General features: G+C 37.7%; 1 protein-coding gene across 12 annotated transcripts in view; it reads right to left on the bottom strand.

Annotated features, from left to right (window-relative positions):
• Nucleotides 1-5,517: 5,517 nt before the first annotated feature.
• Nucleotides 5,518-22,604, bottom strand: part of ERBIN (erbb2 interacting protein) — a 122,724-nt gene continuing 105,637 nt past the window's right edge. For 10 of the 12 annotated variants that reach the window (XM_040579407.1, XM_040579410.1, XM_040579403.1 and 7 more), the window contains 6 exons: nucleotides 16,538-16,681; nucleotides 15,574-15,705; nucleotides 13,626-13,835; nucleotides 12,362-12,454; nucleotides 11,669-11,743; nucleotides 5,518-8,747 (listed from right to left, as the gene is read on the bottom strand). In XM_040579407.1, coding sequence (XP_040435341.1) covers nucleotides 8,640-8,747; nucleotides 11,669-11,743; nucleotides 12,362-12,454; nucleotides 13,626-13,835; nucleotides 15,574-15,705; nucleotides 16,538-16,681 — 762 coding nt within the window. In that variant the 3' untranslated portion in view covers nucleotides 5,518-8,639. The remainder of the gene's footprint in view (nucleotides 8,748-11,668; nucleotides 11,744-12,361; nucleotides 12,455-13,625; nucleotides 13,836-15,573; nucleotides 15,706-16,537; nucleotides 16,682-22,604) is intronic. The other 2 variants (XM_040579408.1, XM_040579409.1) reach the window with 1 other exon arrangement.

The raw sequence follows: 22,604 nt of genomic DNA on the forward strand, positions 1-22,604 counted from the left end.
GAGTCCTGTGATCAGCCTTGAACTCTGAACAAACCTTAGATGTCGTTTAGATAGAACCCGTTGACCAAGTCTGAGACTAAGGTTGGATCTAGCCTCACCTAAGCTCTATTAAGAATTTAGAAAGCAAGGGGGTCCACTCAACCTCATCGCTCAATGGGGGGTGGTGTGGGGGTGGTGGTGTGTGTGTCTACCTTACCGTTTTACATCTTTAGGCTCTGTGTAAATCATTCCAGCTTAATTTTAAATTTTATTCCTCTGCATGATTTAACTATGTAGTAATAGAGTGAACCTCGCCACCACTTTGTGAAGTCGCACTCCCACAAATTCCTATAAAAAGTACTTTGCTCATACCTTTGATAGTGATTCTTTAAGCAACTTCATCTAAACCACTCATTCGTGACAGCACATCATGGTTAATGCTATAATAGAATAATTATAATCTACAATGAAAAAACCCCCATATATCACTTAACTGGAGAGTCAGTCCCATTATTCAAATCAGTAAGTGTATTTTCATAGCTTTTTAAATTAAAAAGCAGCAGGAAATAAGTTGTTTGGGGGTTTTATTTGTTTGGAGACTTTTCAGCATGATCTCTGACCCTTGTATGCATCGGCTCCAACCTCATCAGCCATTTCTCATTACAGTTAGCAAATGAGACAATTCTTCATTATTTTTTCACAGGACTAGTATTAAGTCAGCTAACAAGATGTTAGTATCTATTTCAATATTTATTAGTAAAACTCATTTTCTCAGTAGAGGAGCCATGGCTTTGAGCTGAAGTACTTCTGACAGAAATATTCTAGCAAAAATACCTTCTCCATATTCAAAACCAGTTGTTGATTATTCTGAGTGGAAGCTGCTGCAGAAAAAAAATCAATCAAATATGCTGAAACATTATGATGTTAGGAGCCTTGGCACAATACTTTCAAATCGTGTATTTTGCCAGTGCATACTTATAATTCAGTGGAAAGCTTTTCCCCCTTTTTGTTGGTTTGGGTTTTCCCTCCAAAGTTTCCTTCACAAATCATCGACATCAGCAATGGAATGTGGATTCCGCTGCAGAGCATCTGGTTCATCTGCTGCTGGTTTCTTATTAAGACAGAGTCCTTGAGATGTTTGTCCAAATCAATAATGTCACAGGTCTGACAAACAAAAGTGAATATTCTTTACAGTTTTCTCATTAATTTGGACAATGTTGAAACAGGAAGAGTTCAGCAATTTGCGACATCCAACCATACCTCATGAAGTGCATGCAGTGCAGAACCACATTCCCCTTTGTGTTATGCAGCTGTAAAAATAGATGGTGGGTTTCCTGATGCTCAAAAGTTCAGGCCACGCAGAAAAGCTATGGCATTTCAGCACTGTGACCTTTCATGGGGAACTGTTCTCAGCTGTCTTGGGAACCTTGTCAGCCCAGTCATGATACTTGTTCTGTCGCACCTCCTTATTACACCTCTAGAACTTTTAGTCAGGTATTCGTATAAATGTGGGTGGCTGAAAATGTCCTCACTCAGCCATTACAAGCTACATGTTCAGTGAATCCTTCACAGCTCAGTAACGTTTATCCATAGCTACTTAAAAGATTATTCCCTTAAGTGGGATAATTGCAACCTACTTTTGAAATACATAAAACTCTGCGCAGAGTATTTCTGATGTAGTCTAAAACATGTAGGTTGTAATGCTTATTTCCTACTTTATCTTCCTTTAGGCCGAACAGCTGCTTCTTTTTCCACATGTAACTCTTACCCTTAATACAAAGCAGTGTTTCAGATCTCGCAGTACAGAAATACAAGTCATGTTCTCGCAGACAGTACCAGGAAAAGCAAACACAGGAAGGCAGAGAGCTGGAAACTGGGGAGTGTGATGGGGCACGGCTGGACTGCAAGAAGGGGTGATGCTGTGCTTGAAATGGGGCTCTTAGAAAGCCTTGGACAGTGGAAGAGGGGGACTCCTGGGAACCCTCTGAGAAACCTGAGGGTGCCTGCTGATGGCAGATGCATGGCAGAGGCAGCCATGGGGCTGCAGGCCTGGGGAAGCTCTTGCAGCTTCTGGCAAGGGTGGTCAGCAGCTCTTGACACGGAGTGCACAGAGCCTTCGTGGCAGCAGCCCTGCTTTGGGACAGTGATGCTGCCGCCCTTCTAGCTGATGCCAGGGGGAGGCCCCTGTCAGAGCTCCACAGGGGTGCCCAGGGCCCCTCCGGCACCTTCCCCAGGAGGTGCCTTGCTGTCGGAGAGCTGTATTGCCAAACAGAGGCGGTGCAGAGCTCAGCAGGCTGCGCAGCACCGGCTAGACGGGATCTCAGAGACCCCACAGCTTCCAGAGCCCTGGACCCCACTGCAGTGCAGACCTGGGCAGAGTCCGTCACCAGCGGAATGGCAAGCAGTGTTACCAGATGAAGGCAATGGCTGGAAGCTGCCGTCTTCCAACACCGCGTGTAAGTTTTCTGCTCCACCTGAGGTTCACCCTCCTGAGAGCTGAGGAGGACCCGAGGGTGCTTTCAAGCAAAGCATCTGTACAACCTGGCCGTGCGCAGCGCCAGGCCTCGCGGAGGAAGCAGCAAGCAGCGCGGTGGGCAGCTCCCCGCGGCAGGGCACACGGGCACCCGCCGGCCGCACAGGTTTGCTGCCTGCTGGGAACCCAGGTCCAGCATGCTGTGGAGAGACTGCCAAAGCTCCTCTGAATCCCTGCCATTCTCCCACGTGGGCACCAGCAATACCTCCAGGGGCAATCAGTCTCTGGGGGGACAATCAGAGGTGTGCAGTCCCAAGTGCTCTTCTCCTCGGTCCTGCTTGTCAGGGGTGAGGGCACAAGGAGGAGGGAACTGGGCCTGAGCACCAACAATTGGGTGCAGAGCTGGGGTTGGAACAGCGATTTGGTTTCTGTCACCACGGGAACCTCTCTGAGAACAAATGCCAGCTTGGAGAGATGGGATCCACCTCACTAAGGAGTAGTGGGGATGTAGTAACCCTTTAACCCTTAAGATTCACATAGTTAAGTAATCATGTCAGCTCTAGATATCACTTTCAAAGATGTGTCAAGTCTAGAAATTAAAAATATTTTCACTACCAGAACATACATTTATACAGAAACTGTGTGTGCATCTCCCCTGAGTAACCTAAAAGCCCCAGCTACTGAATGAATAGCACGGATAGGTGTAGAAAGCTTAATTTCTAAAATAAAAAAAAAAAATACCAAGACAGAAGTATGATGTGAAATATGATATGATTTTTATCAGTTTCCAGCATAAGCTTTTTTTCTTAGCTCATCATTAAAAAAGCTTACTCTCCCTGCGAAGTCAGGGCCCAAACTTAAAGAGCAGTAAAGGAATAAAACCAGAAGTTATTCACATAGAGCTATCTATATACATCAGTTATTCAAATTATGGTTTCTCTTTTTTTTATCTTACAGGATAGGTTCTTAGGCTCACGGTTTTCCAAGGAAAGAACCGAAGCCCGTAACTAACGATAGGCTTTTTTATATGCAGTATCAGCTGTTCACGAGGAAGCCTCTGACCCAAAACAATCCTCTAAAACAAGTCTAGTTTCCTTAATAAGAGTGAAGTTTTACTTCAGAAACTATACTTGTTCTGGCTGGAACACATTCCAACATCCATTTTCAGAGGGCAGATGCAGATTTGTCTTTTAAAATGAAAACTATAGAGAATGGCCTAGTAGTTCTTTAATTTTCTATATAAGACCATTCAGAACAAGTGATATGCTCTGAGACACTAAAAAATGTTTTAAATTAACTTATTCAGGTGGGCCTCTGGGAAAGATAATTCTTGATGGCAGAACAGCAGGTATGACAGGCTGCCCAGGGAGGTGGTGGAATCATCATCCCTGGGGGTATTTAAAAAGCACATAGATGCGGCACTTAGGGACATGGTTTAGTGATGGACTTGGCAGTCCTGGGTTAATGGTTGGACACGATGATCTCAAAGGTCTTTTCTAACCTACATGATTCTATGATTTCATACCGTAACTCAAAGAATGTTTTCTAAAATCAGCTTGTACCCAACTGAGTAGCAAAAATTGGATGAAGGAAGATTTTGAGAAAGATGTCTCTTCTACTATTTGATCTTATTGTTTTGTTTTCTGATAATGTCATAGGGAAAACTTACTGAAATAGTGTCCTTGTTCATGATATAATATGGTTCTGATTACAGACTGTGAGAAGTCACAGAATCATACAAAAATGGCCAAGGAAGATTCAGATGCTATAGAAAACAATCAATTTCTAGTCAAACTGTATACACGTCAGCCAAGAATTCATCCATGCTGCAAGACCACAGGTAGCATATTGCCTAAGGGAGTGACAATCACTGAGTCTGAGATTTTTTCTGCTGACTTCAGTTGATCAGTGTATGGTCTTAAGCAGAAATTTTCGCTTCTCTTACTTTGGCTATATCAGTTTTTCATCTAACAACTCTTTTAGACAGGGGCAATCTTACAGTGCAGTTGTAGTGTTTGGTGGAGTGGAACCCCAATTTCGAGGCAGTCTCATACATGCTGCAACAGGATCTTCTTGACACATTCCAAAACTGAATTTAAACCATGGCAACAGAAGTAACACACCAAAACCACACTTCCTCTCTGAAACAGTGCCTCCAGTGAGAAGAGCACAAGTTGGACCCAGAATTCTCAGGTGCTTGATGAAAAAGTAAACTGTTGAGTTATTAAATAAAGCAGAAGACCAAAGTCTCAGTGGCACAGGAATGACACATACCGAACAAATAATAACTGTCAAATGGGAAAGAATAAATGTGAATTCTGATGCATAAAAGGCAGAAAAGACAACAAAAAAGTCTTCACAAAGAGAGCTCATAATGAAAAAATGAAGGGGGGGAAAAAGTCCAAAGTCCAAGTAGGGAAGCAGACACAGAAGACCTTAAATAATGAGGGGCCCAATACGCCAGGGTCATGAGGGCTGTAACCTGTTATAGTTAGAATCTGTTTTCTGTGTACAGGAGGTCAAGCAGTAAAGGATATTGATATGCCAGATCCATATATACAGGAAAAAGGACTAAACAGTTTGTGTTACTGCATTGTCAGGTGGTTTCCAAAAAAACTGGATGTAAACCTGCATTTATGTCTCCTGTGAAATTCTGTGCCTAGTTCTTCACACTCTTTATCACATAATCCTTGTGCATCTCAGAGCACACTCAGAACACTTTCAAATTTTAACATTGGTCCTTGATTTAGTCACCTTCTTTGCTATTGAAACTACTTGGTTTGCATCAGATAAAGACCACTCATTTCTTTAGAAGCCACTGGCTGCCCTAGCTGATTTCATTGCAAGACTGGGTTATTCACTAAGTAGTTATTGTGAATAACCTACTTTTGCAACGAAATCACCCACAACAGACCTCTAGGCAGTAAGATGCAGAGAGATACAAACACAAGTTAGACTTTACTGATGTATAGTGATAGCATACTAAGGTCTACAGAAATAATAAGAAGAATAAAATAGTATTATGGAGAATTTCCTAGAACTTAAATAAGTCAATTACACACAGCTTTAAAGAGCATTAGTTTATTATCTATTCTCCATGTGTTACCTCAGAAACAGTCTAATTATATACAAAAATTTGGAATGTTGAATAAATGTTGATCAATAAAAACATTTCTTAGCTGTTGACAAGGGAATATTTCTAAACAAAAGCGAAATAATCATAAAGGTTTGATTGTGTGTTGCTTATTGCTATGTTTGTGTTCATAGAATGCTTTCAAGTATATACACATTTTTTTTTAACTCCAGTCAAAAAAGAAACTAAAAAATATTTACATAATAAATATGTGGGAGAACTCATCTTTTCATTACATCAGTTGAACTGATTCTTTAATGAACTATTAAGAACAGAAAAAAACTAACAGAGTTTGCATCAACTCATTGCCATGCTGAGTAACTTCAGCTGCTGATGCATTTTATTCTATTCAAAATGTAGTTTAAGATGCATTCAAAATGAAGAGTGCTGATACTGTCTCTTCTCCTGCTGAATCCTGGCTGGACGAGTTCAGGAGACATCTTTCTCCCACTGTCTACAAAATCATCTAGTTTGACATGTGTTTACCTTTGCACACAGACACTGAAGGAACAAACACATTTCAAGCCACTGAAAACTCCAACATTTACTGAGTAAAATCAGCATAATCCATGTTTTATTAGATGGTTAATTGGCTAAATTTACTGAAGACAAGCTTTGGCCAAGCATTTACACAAGAAGTACTAAACTTCTTGCTATAAACTTCTACTTCTATAGTTCTACCACAGCCAAACAGTTTTTGGTAGAATTTTCCTGTGATACATAAATCTGAAAATTATGTGACACAACAACATTTAAAACTTCTGTTACCATTAAAGCAAAATACAATACAGTACAATTCCTCAGTGACATATTTAAATGTACTGCAAAATGTATACAAAGTCAGTCCAAGATCAGTAAAGAATCAGTTCTGCTTTTTGGACTTTTCCCTTCTCAAAGATACAGGTTATGTAGAAGACCAAGGACTTGTCTCTATGCATTCCCTTTATAAGGCAGGGTGTGATAAAAATAACATGATTAAGAAATGAACATGTGATGTGAACATTTTGCATTTTCAATAACAAACCAGAAACTAAACAACAAAACACATCTTAAAAGGGGAACACTGAAGCCTGCCATTATATAGCTATGTTTCTCATTCTTTTCTTTGAAGATCAACAGCACACAGAAAATAAGTGAATTTTATCAAAATACAGCACATTTCTGCTAATATATCAAAAAAATCATTTACTATGTAAATATTACTGAAAATAAACTAAAAAAAAATATACAAAGAGTTGTTAAAGGGTTTCAATTAAAGTTATTAGAACTATACACAGTACGATAAGCAATAGTTAACATCTTTGAAAGAAGTGCAATAATATTGGAGTTCACTTATTCAAAAAGTACTGCCTGTTTATTACTACTAGCTATGTATAATTCCTCTCTCTTCTGGCTAACTGTCTTGAAACTAAAGGAGGCTGGTGTTTTTGCTAGCTTTATTAAAAGCATTTGCTTTTGTACACATGCGTTGAAAAAAGCAACTTATACCTGTCTCATGCTACCAACTTACATGTAATTGAAAATGAATTGCAGTAACTGAATATTGCTCCAATGACAGGCTAACCATTATCCCCAATTAAAAACAGTTATTGGTCTTCTATGGCACTTTTCCCTGGTCCACAACAACCGTGTAGTAATTATCACTGCAGATTATGCAGTCTCTATTCAATTACAAAGCAGAAAGAGAAAAATAAAGTTAATGTTTCTGTTAAACAAAATTAATAGAAGCATAATTGAATATTTTATACAGTAATAAGGAACAAAGGCAGTCTGTGGTAAATCACTATTACATTAATATAGTTAGAAACCCTTTAATGACTCTGAAGTGTCTAGTTCACATTTAATGTTACCTGTAGGAACAGCCCTTTAACAACCATCAGTACGAACTGGTGGGTTGTAAGTACACCCTCCCTCCCTTTGCTCTCCATCTCACCACAGCAATTCTCCATCACTGTTCAAAGTTTCACAAACTTGCTTTGGTTAGCTAGCTCCATGCGTATGGTTTCCGTTTTGATTAACAAGGCAATGCAAAGGCCAAACCAAATTGAGATGTCTTTCATAACCCTTCTGCATCATTTACTTTGTGTGTGTTTAAATGTATATTACAGGCAACAACCTTAAAAACTGGCCATTTCAGTTTCATTTTTAAAATCTGTAAGGTTATAATGGAATATTTTTCATAAAGATAGAAGTATCACCTTTTGCACAAAATCGGGGATTTCCACAGCAGAGAAAAACCTCTGGGCACATTTCCACAGTACAGTTGAAAAAAAACTATGTATGCAAGAAAACCCAACCAAACATGAATCACTTGTGGAAAAAGAATATTCAATGACTACATTAAGAATAAATCCTGTAGGATATCACAGATTTGTAGTTAGTCTTCCTAAAAAACACCATAAGCTTTTATTGCATTTTCTATTGGTAGACGTACACTCCAGAACTAAACACTTTTTCTTCCTTCCTGATTCCAGATTTAGATAGCAGATAGTTGTTTCACCTGACCTTTATTCTGCCCAACCAGCACCACCCTCCATCTACCCATTCATCTATACAATGTGCACATAGCAAAGCCAACATTTCATTATCTGCTGTCCATATCTACAGAAGTGGTTTCAGTATAACCCATTAATTTCTGGTGAATAAAAATAAAGGCAATAAACAGCTACAGGACAGACAGCCCTGCCATCTGTCCATTGGCTACAACTGAGGCTTTGCAAAGCCTTGCAAAAGGTTTAGTAATGTATATGAATTATCCAAAAATAAACCTACCATCTGTACAAAAAAACAACACAGGTTTGTTCTTGGAGGAATGATCCTTAGATTGCTATAATGCTTAAAAACGAGTTTATTCACCATATGCATTTCCAAAATTATTTCCTGTACGTTCTATACAGTGGTTTTTCCCCCTTTAACCACAAGTTCAGTATTTCCTGTACAAATTTTGATGATAATTCTTTTTGAGTTCCTTTCATGTATAAAAATAGGCAAAATATTCAGTTTCCCATAAGTCCTTTAATGAATCCTGCTGACTTTTCCCCTTATCCACAGTATTTATGAAGAAACTTCTCGCACAATGATGAGTTCTACTGCATTCTGAAAAGTTTTTAGCAAAGATACTGCTTGTCCATGATCAATATTGATGAAGCTGTATCCATTAGCCTAAAAAGAAATATTTAAAATTAAAAATGACAGTCTCATACGCCAAGTTAGTCAACACATCTCCTATTTCATGTTAGTTTATTTAAGCTTTAAGGTTTAAAATAGCCATATTCTACATGAACGCAGACAAAGCACTGCGAATTTGCAGATTATGTTGTTGTGAACTCAACATGTACCTGTACGCTACAAGAAATTAAACTACTGTGACAGCCTTAGAAGAATTTTGCTCCGAAGGTGTTGTTTCACAGTTGTCTCACTTGACTTTTATTCTGCCCAACCAGCACCACCTTCCATCTACTCATTCATCTATACAATGTGCACACAGCAAAGCCAACATTTCGTTATCTGCTGTCCATATCTATAGAAGTGGTTTCAGCATAATCCATTAACTTCTGGTGAATAAAAATAAAGGCAATAAACAGCTACAGGACAGGACCCCAAACAACCAAAAGAGAAAACTGAACCTTTAACTATTAACATCAGACATGTAATTCATCAGCATTAATATAGCCACACCAAAACCTCCAAATACAGTACAAATGAGATGTTCCGGTATAAATATCAGATTAGAAATGGCATTTGTCATAAACTAAAACTGTTGAAGCCTTTAGCAAAAAACATTATTGGCACTGGGAGCCTTTTTAGGGTGTGAGACCTCCTGAGGTCACCCCCTGCTTGCATCTTCCTATGACTCTAAACACTGTCATTCTTGGGACAGGTTTGGCTTGGCAAACAGAGGCAGGCCTAAGTGGCCGACAGAAGACGGGGGGAAAACGGCTACTGTTCAACTTCTCAGATCACACTACTGCAAATTCATGCTCAGTCTGGGTGGTAAAATATTGCAGAATGACAGACTCAGCCAGTTTAAACTCTTACTGCTTCCAGCTGTGCATCCCACCTTTCTCCCTGAGCTACTGCCCTTTACATGGTGAGAGAGAGAACTGGTGGCATGCTCTGAGCCCTAGCTGTGCCATTTTGGAGTTGCAGTTCCTTACCCCATCAACAAACACTTGTGGCTTGCTACCAGCTGAATCCTTTGTGGTAAAGGCAGTGGTTTTTAAATCTGTCTAGGGTTGCAGAGAGATTTACATATAGACTGTTCAGAGAGCCAGAGAGGCAATAAACTTTCCAAATCATCATCCACACAGAATGTTCTAGCCCTAACCTAATATGCAACAGTATCTTAGGACTGATGTGCACTTATCTAGTCTCTGGTCATGTAGAATATTTGTATTAGACATATGTCTGCCTGATGCATGATTTGAAGAACACTGAAAAATCAAAAACATAGCAAAGTCATTTTGGGAATTATGATATTCAGTCAACAACTGCAAAGTTGTCTAAGCAGCCACAAGAGAGAGTGGGACTGTCATTACATCATCGCTGGGATTATTACAGGTATAAAGAATGTGCTGTTACACAAAAAAAAATATTCTTAGTTATGAGAAATGAAACAGTCTGTAACGGCCTAAGCATGCAAATGCAACTTCTCTTTCAGCTCTTTCAAACTGTGAATTCCTCACTAAACAAAAAGCAAATCCCAAGCAGTGCCAACACGACAAAGGGTAACTTCATTATAAATGTCACGCAGACAAATTAAATTCCATAAAGACAAGAGCAAACCATTAAAACAAAAGTCACCTGTCACACATGGTCCACTATCAAAACCTAACAAATACGCTACCTGTATTTTCAAAGGCTTAACATGCTTCTTGCTCCTGTATGGTGTGTTGGAAGGTTACTCCAGTTCCTTAAAGTTGCCTACATCAGGAAGAGAACTAGGACCTTTCTCACCCCAGTGAGGAAGAGGCAGCAGCACAGAATTATTCACCATGCTCAAAACCAAGCCATCTTTAAGTTGGAACAACTTGATCTCAGTTTAGTTTTCTTGTGTGCTTTTTGGCTTTATTCAAAGCATTAGGCTGTGTTTTTAGTTTGGTTTTGTTTTAGAAAACAGGATGTTGTGGTTTAATTGAGACACTAACAGGTTTTTTGTTTGTTTGTTTTTAGAAAACTGAAATGCAGCAGAGTCAACTCTATCAACATTTTCACATCAGTAATGTGGCGAATAATCAATAATTTCTAACAAGCTTTGCAACTTTAAGGGTGGCTAAAACACTGTTCAAATGCCCTGTTATCCCATTTCCCTACAAAGTAAGGCCTATATAATCCCATTGCCCATATTGCCGGACGCCTCCTCAGCTTATGAGCTCATTAGACAACTTCCAACAAATCTGATACAGAAGAGGTCTGAAAGGTACTCACTTCCTGCAAAAAAGAACTGCACACCAGCAGTCCAGAAGCCATGGTTCCTGAAGCAACCTACGTGGCTCGCCCTGCAGCAGACGGGGCAGCCAGGAGGTAGGTGCTGTGACCAGCCTGGTATCAAGCCAGCCACGGGGCAGCTTCTGCTCACACTTGTGCACGTCCAGCCTGTCAGCCAGGGGAGAGGACGCAAAGACTGGCAGTGGCTGTAGGGTGGAAAGGGATGTAACAGCAATGTGCAGCTGTGGAGAGGGGCCATGAGGAGCAACTGCTGGTGTTCAGACAACACATTATTCAGAACACTGCATGTGAATGACTGCAAGTTAAATAACTGGATGATAGTAAAGCCTAATGAAATGCTCACGTTTCATTCTGAATGACATTAGGCCTGTTTTTGTGTTTTTAAAAGTGTGAAAAATGTTCAGAGTTTGATAAAATGATCCAACTGATTAATGCTTCAGCCTGTATCACCTAGCCTAATGTTAGATGGAACACAACCAAAAGCATCATCTCAGAATATAAGAATGCTTCTGGAAAACTTCTGGAAAAGACACTGGTAATTGATCTAAAAACTAAACATTCTGCTCTTAGAAAAGATGCAAACTAAAAATGAACTGTTATATTATATATACTAGCTAGTTAGATGATCACAGTACCTGAATTATTTTATCTCCAGGCTGCAACAACTTAGATGCTGGTCCTTCTGGTTGCACTCTGGTTACAAATATACCCTTGAAAAAACAGAGATGGAAAACATTTTTGACAACTTGTTTCATGAATAATGGGATAGCATGAAACAGATGTAATTCAAAATATGTTTTCAATTTTCTACCCTAAGTAGAAAAGAATGCAATATTATTTTATAGATCTACTGGCTTTTGTGACTGCCTTCCTTTTCTGATGTTAAATCCAGGAGAATTGTCTTTAAAGGAGTAGTGAAGGGTAGATCAGAATTTGCCTTTGTTTAATTTGGCAGATGTATATGTCAAGATGAATGCTCAACCACCAGAAAAAAGGCTGTAGACTAAATAATCATCTTTTTTAAGAGGCTTCCTAATTGTAAATGTAAGTGTAAAAATTCACTATCTCAAATCTGTTGACTGATATCTGGAACTGTGCAAGAACCACTCAGCTAGACTAAATCCTCTGTTGTCATGTGACCACTGTGGTCACCTACCACTTTGATTTTCCTTATCATTTGTCCCCAATTTTTTCCCCAAACCACTAAACTCCAAGACTAGAGGGGAGTATATATACACCTTTCCCCCCTCCCCCCACCTTTCCTACACACTAATCAATTAGATCATTAATCAGAATGATTTTAAGATGCAGTAGTATAAAATACTCACATCATCTTCAGGTCTAAAAGGATTCCCTCTGCCACCAACTCCTCCCGAGATACTAAATCCAAGTTCTGGATCCTTGTCAATTCTCACTCGAATCTAAGTAGTTACAACCAAAGTTAGATGAACTGGCATTCAAAGCTACAGTAATGAAATTATTACTAAGGAATTCAGGTGAACAAAAGCTTTAAAAAAAAAAAACCCAAACAATTCAAAAAAAGCATTTATCATAGGTCAAGGGGTTTATATCTCATAATATTAATTCAGAACAAGATTCCAATACAACAGCATCACACATCATTGTACGTAAGTTTTACTCCAGTACCACTATTATTATAATTATAGTTCATGTGGCTTTAAATTCAGAGGTATTTTGGTATTATGTAAATGAATTTAATGCCCCCAGCAAACATACATGTTCCTATGAAAGAACCTGTTCCTCCTATTTCTTTGCTACCTCCACCTGAATTAAAAAAAAAAAAAAAAAAAAAATCAAACCCCATTCCTACTTTCACTCTAAGTTCTGTGTAGCCCACACTGCATTCCCTTTCTTTTGCCAGAACAGTTGACTAGAAAACTTATTTTATACAAGAAATGGATATTCTTATTCTAGTACAGAATTAAAACATCATTCTCTGTATTTTCCCCCAAATCCCAAAACAATACAGAGTAAACATCTTACGTCCAAGAGCAGAAAGAAGGTTGCCACAACTAAAAAAGCTGCAACATTGTGTGAGAATGTCTTAACCTCATCTATCATAAATAAAACAGATAATTATAAGGCATGCACCAGATGCTCACATTTTTTTTATCCTGGCTTTTGTTTATTGGTACACATTTCTACATTTGCAGGTCTTTAAACCGTTCTGGATAGCAATGAATAGATGCAAAGTACTTTAAGTTGTACTGCTACTTCATATTTTTTCAGTTACTAGATAAATAATGAGTTGGTGATCTTAGTAAGCGTAGTTGAGGATAAATTTCTAGATCAGTAAAAGAGATGCAAGTTTAAGTTTCTGGTACATTCCGTTAAAAGTCTACCACATTTCTCTCTTAACCTGTTCACATAAAAAGTAAAAAGAGCTCAAAACCAGAAGGGATGTGTGATTTCAGTAGCAGAACTGCACTAAGGTAACGCTGTCTTCTGCTGGAGATAACTTCCTATATGGTTTCTGCCATCACCTACAGAGAAATGGTAGTAAAAACAATCTAACAATTCACCACCACTGACAGACAGATGTCAGATTGTAAAGTTAGATTTTATTCTTACCTCTTGCTTTGCCAGTTCATGGCTTTGTCTGGAAGAACACTGGGACTGGGTATAGGGAGGCTGGTGAGCAACTTTCAACATCAGGTAATCAATTAATTGTTCTCTAGATGGATGTCTTGCTACTGATGATTGAGGAGGGAGATGATGGACTTGGCTGTAGTTTGCCTGAGGTCTTTGAGGCTGGCACATCTGCCCATTTGTCAAAGGTATCTGAATAAAACATGAATACTCAATATCATACATTTTATAAGCAGCAATCCTCAATTCTTTCTTTATTATTTCAATATTTCTCATACTTGACCACTTTTAATTGCAGGAATGTTACTGAAACTACTTTTCCGGATCATGCAGAATTATACTCTGTTTTCTTTATAGTCATCAGCTTTGACCTACTGAGAACAAACTTGAAAACCAAAAACTTATTTTGAATGCTAATCTGCTAGAACAGATTAGACAGACATCTTTGCTTTTAACACTTGATTAATGGAGTTTTCCCAACTGTTATTTTCTAGCAGTGCAACTGACAGTATTGGCACTTGGTTGACATCATTATAGCTTGCACTTTTATTGCATAAAATTCAGAGATTTTGTAACAATTCCCAGTAAATCATACACAAAATAAAAATCCCACACAGCTAGCAGACAGAAGTTAGATACTCTCCGACCATCTTTGGTGACCACTTTATTATAAAAACCTTTTGAGCAAATTCACACACAAGCTCAAGATTTTAATATCAAAACTGTAATGATATTTCCAATAAATGGTACTCTTTCGTTAACACATCTGTCACTGATTTGATAGGTATAATGATGACAAACAGCAGCAAAGTACACAACTGTCAAAACATATACTGCATTCAAACCGTGTCCCTAGGAATGATGCTGGAGATGTTTCTTACTGAAGCCTCAGTTACTGTTCAGCTCTGCACTGAGATAGGAAGCCTTGTCCCTCCTTGCCCACACGCTCTTACTCAGCTTAGGTAGTCACTCATCTGTTTGTATGATTCCCACATGCCAAAAAAGCTACAGGCTTGAGTTACAGATTTTTTTCTGCGTGTCACCATTATCTCATTAGTTATAGGATATGAAGGTATTAAAATTCTCTCTATTATAAATAACTGCAGCGTGCAAATTCCAAACTTTAAACATGCTATGTGAATGGACATGTATCAGAATCTACTCTGTTAAGGTGAGTTTTTTATGTTGAAGTGATTCTGAGAAATGGTAATGTGTGTATATACAAACATTTTTTAGCTTATTTACAGATGAGATGTATTCAATTTACACGATTTTCCACTGCCTCTTCTGAAAGCCTAAAGCATGACAGGAAAATTATTTTTTGTTGTACTGCCAGAGGTAGAGTTTACATAGGCAACATGTATCAACAGCTATGGAAATTCCCAATACCACGTGTCTATAGAAATGCAACTGAAATTCCTTAAGTTATAAAAAGAAAATCAATTGCTGCATGTAGTAATTTATGAGCACTCATTCAGTTTCATTGTAGTAAGTTCTGTCCATATAGAAGGCCCTTAGAGATGTATACAGAATATCTCCTCAAAATTCTAGTTTATCATCACAATTTCATCACAACAGAATTCAAGTTTGTTCTTTAGAAGGTTTAATCAGCTTCAAATTGCTTTCCTGAAATCATCTGCCGTATTCCAATTTTCACTTGCAATTATGCCTTCTGCTGCCAATTTCTTCTTTTAGAGTCCCTGCTGAAGAAAAATAAGAACTACCCCCCTTCATATAGTCAACTATTCTGTCTTCCAAAAAGAAGATACCATTTCATTTATGCCACCTTTGATACCTGGATATTACATTTTAAAGAAGCCACAGTTCAAAATTGCTATCCCAACATCTGTTTCTACTGCTAATAAACCCCCCCATATCCTTACAAATAACAATAAATATATCCGATCAAAGGTGTCATGTAGATAATTACCTGCACAGCTATTTTCTTCATGCTATCCGGAGGAACATCTTTGAGACAAAGTGTGGCAGTTGAGTAATTCTGCTGTCCTGAAATGAGTACTTCATCCTGGCATTGGTCTGCTGGAGTAGAAGCCTGGGGATGCTTTAAATAGAACGCAGCAGTAAAGATGACTGTCTTCACACAATTCAAACTAAAAAATTCTCATAAGAAGCCAAGAATAACATTTTAAGGGCTTTATTGTTCTTTATCTTCTTTGATTAACTACTACATTGTTTATGTAGAAAATCTTACTAGCCAAGACACCACACCCACAAAATATTGATAGGTATTTACAAAAACTAGCAACTGCAGAGGTGTCTTTGATCACAATAAACTGGTAAGAAAAGTCAACAAATACTAAGGACTGCCTATTCAAGGATCCATTTGGTTAAATAAGTCTTCTGTTGGCTTTATTCTGCTCAGTATGAATACCATAACATCATTCAATATGCTCAGAGTTAATTTCCTCACATTTTCTTACAAACTAAAATATTAATTTTCTTGAATGCCTACAGTATCTTACAGTACAGTTTAAATCATCAGAATTGTTTGGGAGAGGAAAAATCATGATGAGATTTTGGTTTTTTATTTATCAACCTAGGTTAAATTCAGAATGGTAATCTCTTGTTCACACAAGTACAAAAAAACCCAGACAGTTTTACTTATGTTCAACCGTCTATAAAAGCCAATTAGAAAACTCAACTTCATGACATTAAATTGAAAAGCCTTGCAATAAGTTTAAAGCACATGAAGTGAAGGCAAAGTATTTGATTTAATGCCTATAAAAAGATTCCAGCATGTAAATTATATTCTTTTTTATTGAAAGCATTGTCTATATGTAAAAAGGATAACTATCAATTTAAGGACGCCTCTCAGTTTTTTCTCTCCCCCTCTATATATTGCTATATTGCAATAGCCTCCTATAGGTACTCACTCGGACAATGTGCACACCAGAACCTCTTCCGTCTGCAACACTCAAGGCAACACTACCCTGGCTGCCATGCAGATCCCTAGAGCTGCCATAGTGAAAGCTGCTAACTGCAGCATAATTGGAATTAAAGGACCTAGACAGCATGCTCTGAATAAAGAGGGGACAGATTTAACACAGAGATTAGTGCAGCATGCATAAACCACAAGACATGTTATACATAGACTAATACAAACGTATTCCATTGTCATGCAAGATAAAAACCATGCAAGAATGTTCATACCACTGTGGTGTATAAAGCACAACTCAGTGACCCCTATTTACCTTTATTTACCGTAAATCAGCATGCAATCAGCAGTTAACATGCAGAATTACAGGTAAATAAAGTCATTAAAATGTTTATGTGCCTGGAAAAACAACAAAGGTGCACAGCTTATAAAAACTTCTAGTTTTATCAGTTATGTTGTAGGAAGAGAAGCTGGCAGTTAAGATAAACACCTGTGGAAACCCATCTAATTACCAGTTGTTTTGTCTCATTCCCCCCCCTCTTACTGGCACAGTACAAATAAAAAGTTACACAGAGACAGAGGTTTGACTGGGTTTTCTGGTTTTTGCAGTGATCCAAAATGCATTCTAATATCACTTCATTCAAGAAATGCGACCAAGCCTCATTTAAAGAAAAAGAGGTTTGAAAGGAACCTTGGAGTCCACCCCTGTGTCACCGTAGGTAATCAAACAAAAGCCACGAGCTCTAAGACAGAAGTGATAGTGGTTTGGTTTTGGGCTTCATGACCTTACAAAACCTGGCCTCTACAATACTGGCAACGATAACAGAAAGAAAACAGTAGACATTACTGTCTTGCCACCATGGAGGGGTTTTTTTTTGGTAGTTTCAAGAACAAAATAAAAAGACTGCATAAAAGAAAAGAAGAATCCTCCATGACTCATGATGAAATGAAACAAACCCATCTTGAAAAAGTGACAAAGACCCATAAAAAAATTTGATCATGTAAGATATACCACAAAGTATCAAAACCCAGCAAATTAACAGTTACTGGATTTTCATGAAGTTTCTAATTTTTCCAAGTAAAAAAAAAGTTCAAAACATGTATCATTTGATTAAGATACTGCAACAACTCTTAGATTAGTAAATATATACATTTTGGTGTTTGCCTATTGACTACATATAGTAACCTAATTTTCAAAATAGTCACTAGTCCTCAAGCAGACAATTGCTCTTTCTACTAGATTTATCTTGTGAAACTAAAACTAGTTTAATAATCAAAGTCATATGCCTTGCTCCCAGATGCTCTGGTAGCACAGTCACTGTAAACTCCCTTGGAAAACAGTATTTACTGATAATACTTGGCTCTTCTTGGCCAAGGCTCTTGGATAAGCTCTCAATGGCATAGTGAGCTTTCTTCATGCTCCTCTTCTACACCTACACTGTTCTCTGGTCAATGGATTTTTCAGGCTTCCAGACAAGTCTCCAGAAGCCTTCCCTGCTTGGGAGGGGAAGAATGTACTTTGCATTCAACTCTCCTTACTAAACCCTTGACGTGAGCTTACTGCTCCTCTAAGTTTCAGGCCAAACACCCAGACAAAACTGCCAAAGCCAGTTTTCCTTAGCACCTCAAAGAATCTTCTTACAACTCTTCTCCAAAATAGCCTCTTTAATTAGCCAGGTGGCCTTCCCCCACTTGTACAGGCAACTCCCTGAAGTCTCCTTACAGGAAGCTTATCTCAGAGGTTCCTGTATCTCTCCATCTTCTATAGGTAGCAAAAAGACAGATAAAAATAGAAGGAATGCATGATGAGACTAATAAGTTATCTTCCTAAAGTGCCTCTAGCAGACTGTCTTACTTATAAAGATCCCTAGATCCACAAGATTCGCTCTTCTCTTAGAAGGACCCAAACAGATAGTCAATAAATAGTGACAATCTAAATCCAGATTTGTATTTACAATCTAAGATAGATCTGCAATAGGAGGTGGAACTTTCCTAAAAATTGTTGAGGCATGAACTTGTCCATCAGGAATTAAGATTTCAGTTAACTCGGTTTAGTGAGCCTTCAAGGTGATTACACAGCCTGAGAGTAGTTTTACTCAAGGGTTTACAAAATCTCCTTTCTGAAGTACAAAAGATGATTGTGCAATTGATGTAGCAAAGACAGAAGAAGTACTGCAAACACCATTTTTCTCCCTCTCTACATTGGGCACAGTGTATCAACACTAAATTAAATGGAACCTACAAGTACAAACACTATTTAAAATTACCTGGAGTTGTAAGAAAGCTTTAGATTAACACAAGTGGAGATGGCTAGTGGCAAATCTAGGAGGTATTTTTCCTCTGTTTTGGGCTGGGAAGAGAGAAACTGAGGCATTTAGAGTGTGACCTTAAACATTACGAAACTATTCTTCAGTCATGAAAAGGGGGGGAAAAAAAAAGGCATGAATTTAGGTATGTGGGTGTTTGGTTTTTTTTAGGGGGTGGAGTGGGTGGAGTATCTTCTGTATATGACAGCATTCCTATTGAAGAGTTACCTATGGAAAATTACATTAAATTTAAGTTATACTGTCATAAAATGTTTGCAGGGTCAGAACTTTTGTTGTTTACATTCCAAATGCACAAGAATTTTACTCCTTTTAAAGTGTGATATATTGGCTTCTGAACTCCACAAAATACTGTCACACATTAATGTTTCCATAGGTCATTCAAAACGGAGAAAAACAAACTAAAATTAAAAAAATTAACGAATGGATAGCATTCCTTTAATTTTTCAGTGTCAACATATTCTTCAGGCTATGATCTTATAAACATTGAAGCACTTAATTTTACGTGCACAGACCCACTGAACTTATGTTCCTTGACATATTGAAGCAAGTTTTAACTTGGAGAAAACCTGAAGCCACATCAATTAAAATATTTTTGCATGTTATGTATGTAGCATAAAAAATGAATTCAAGAAAAAATATCAAACTGACCAAAACTGCAATTCTGTAACAATACTGTAACACTTGGACATTTTTCTTTTAATAAGGCAGTGTACACTGGCAACTTCAAGAATAAAACCACTTATTCTGATTTCTGAATTAGAAAGTAGGAATCAAAGTTTGTGACTTCTTCTCTGATGCTCTGCTGTTTTACTTAAATAGTAGAATAAGTAGATAAAACCCAGAGGACTTAATTCCAGATGAAATTAGAATTGAAAGGAAACATGCACCTGATGAACTCCCAAGAGATCCATAACAAAAAAAGAAAATATACATCCATAAGGAAAGGACAGAATCAGGCCCAGTAACTGTTTCTGCCTACTCAGCACATATACATATAATAGGTATTTGCAGATAACTGTTGCAGTATTTATTATTGCAGTTTATGGATAAGAAATTCCTTTACCACAGATTCAAATGTGTGAGACTAGTGTTTTTACAGAGGCAGTATTTTAAATTCCTAAATGAACACTTTCAACGAGACTACTATAGGAGACTACTGTGACATATCCAGTAGTAAAACTGGCAGGTCACAATCAAAAAGGAAAATACACTGAAAAACATTACTGTTCTTAAAAAGTCACCTGTGCACTAAGTGTGTGAGGTTGGGGGTGGGGCAGAACTGCCTACATGCTTTCCAACTGCTTACATATATAACCACTAGAGAGCAGCTTGGCATTTAATTAAGTTCTTTTCTTTATCCCACACTAAAATACGCTTTGTATCAGGCGAGCAAACTGTTTCTCCTGAATATATGCAAAATTTCTGTTTACAAGTGGCCTCATGAACTGTTTTCACCTTCCTTCAACCAGATGGACAATTTTAGTTGAACAGTGCATGCCCCTGACAACTTGTCAAAGGGATTAGAAATGCTGGTTACTTGGCTAGAATCCATTGTTAATCATTTTTGCTGGACTTAAAGCAATCCTTTATCTCTCCCCACGCAAATTAAACTCTTTGAAGTTTTTTTTCCTACCTGTATCAGGTAAAAAAGGCTAACAAAACAAGAACTAGCTTCTCCTATTTGTCCAACAAGCAGACACTATTTAAATGGGTTCACTCTCCCCCCTCTCTCTCCCTCCAGTTACTAAATCTTATAGAAACAAAATAAGTACTTCAGGACCTTAGCAAAAAAGTAAAAAACCAACAAACCAGCCCCCCAACAAAACCAACCCCCCAAAACCCACTGCACTCTCTTTCCTAATAAGCACAGGATAGAAATAGTAAACATGATTAAATTCATTAACAGACTCCGAAGAGTCACAGCAAAAGTAATAATATTAACCCATACTGTTGCGTATAACCACAGGCATTAAATATTCATCATAAGGCTTAATTGTGTATACCTGGTTTTGTCAGTATTGTGTCTTACGCTTTAAAAAAATCAAATACTATTTTAAATCCATGAAAGTTTTGTCAAAGCAATTTCCAATAAATGTTCCTTACATGAACTCTGTAATTGAACTTGTCCCTTAAATGAGTTCTGTAATTACTGAAGTTTTTTGCAGACTTCAAAACATTTCAGAAGTCTGTTTTATAGATTAAGACCCAACCTGCCCAGCTATTTTTTAATTACAAACAGAAATACCAAAAACATTACTTTAAAAGAAGAAATACCCAGTAAATTTCTAGAATTTCCACATTATCATATTTGCCAGCTGCCATAGAGGATCATATCTACATGTTTCACAGTTCAGATTTTTCTTTTTAAGTTAGCTGTATCCTAGAGAACATAAAGTAGAAAATTATACACATTCACTTTTAAACCCATAAATAAGTCTCAGATTGCTAAATAAAAGCTTCTTTAAAATGGTTCAAGGCCAGAACAAAAGAAACACGCACATACAAAACAGACTTCTAAGATCTGTTAGATTGGATGCACAGCTAAGATCTCAATAGCTGCTATCCCACGTCGCTGTAGTAGGAAACAAAAATTAAGCATGACAGAAAGCATGGGCACGTATACAGGGAATCAAGCCAGGCAATCAATTTCATTTCAGTAGAGGTGACTAAACTGCCATAGTACCTGAACAGGTATCACTGGTGTATTAAACGTTATTCCTAACATTTCAAATGTAGATGACAAGAATGAGCTAGAATAACTGCATCATCAGTGCTCTGAAGTTTTGTTTCCCTTTGCATTCAGGGATTGCCGGGTTTTTGCTTCACTGTTGTTTCATGTAAGATTTGATATATGCATCCAGGAGAACAGAAGATCAGAGAATACACCTTTTATTAGGATTGGAACATGGTGTGGTTTGTGACTGTCTTGTGGGACAAAAGGTCCCCATGGTATAGCACAGTACTGTGAAAGCCTTAAAATATTTTATATTGCACATGACAAACTGGATCAGAAGAACAGGTGCAGCTGTTGTGCAGGCTTCTTTACAAAACAAACAGACCCCATCCCTTTCTATCACCAGAAGTTATTCAACTTAAAACAAAGAAAAACAAACCCATCCCTCCAAACACTTGGATTTTCAAAGAAAAATTATAGTTAAAAGTAATTTTTTCAACCATCTCCAATTAAATTTCTTTAGCTATCATGGATATTGAAGTATTTAGCACAATAACCACAAACCAAACTATGTTCTTTCAAAAGAAATTAGAAAAGAAGATCCATCTAGCTGGCATAATTGGAATGTATTTTGGCTGCTTTAATCACTTCCCCTCCAAGGAAACAGGATCAGGCTAATGAAATTCTACCCATTATTTAGTGATGATATTTTAATCTGGTTTAGCTGGACAGCATAGACTACACTCCTCCAGTCTCTGCGCAAATTTTTTGAAGACATAATTGTTCAGCTCTACATATCAGCTCAAATTCTTCATAGCATTTACAGTACGTAATCTTGTTCATCATCTCCAGTTATATCAAAACCTCCTGTGATTTCCTGAATTGAACAACATTTTTAAGTGTTCTCATCTCACAGCGATAAATATTCATTCAACAATCTGTTGGATACCCAACTTCAAAAGACAACTGGCTTGGAGGCAAATACATGTTAATTATGGCTTTTGAATTCTTCAGCAACTGAAGCTGTAGACCTATACTTCTAAACGGATTTTACTGGTTTTCTT

Source organism: Falco naumanni, chromosome Z (genome assembly GCF_017639655.2).
Source record: "Falco naumanni isolate bFalNau1 chromosome Z, bFalNau1.pat, whole genome shotgun sequence".
Taxonomy (NCBI): domain Eukaryota; kingdom Metazoa; phylum Chordata; class Aves; order Falconiformes; family Falconidae; genus Falco; species Falco naumanni.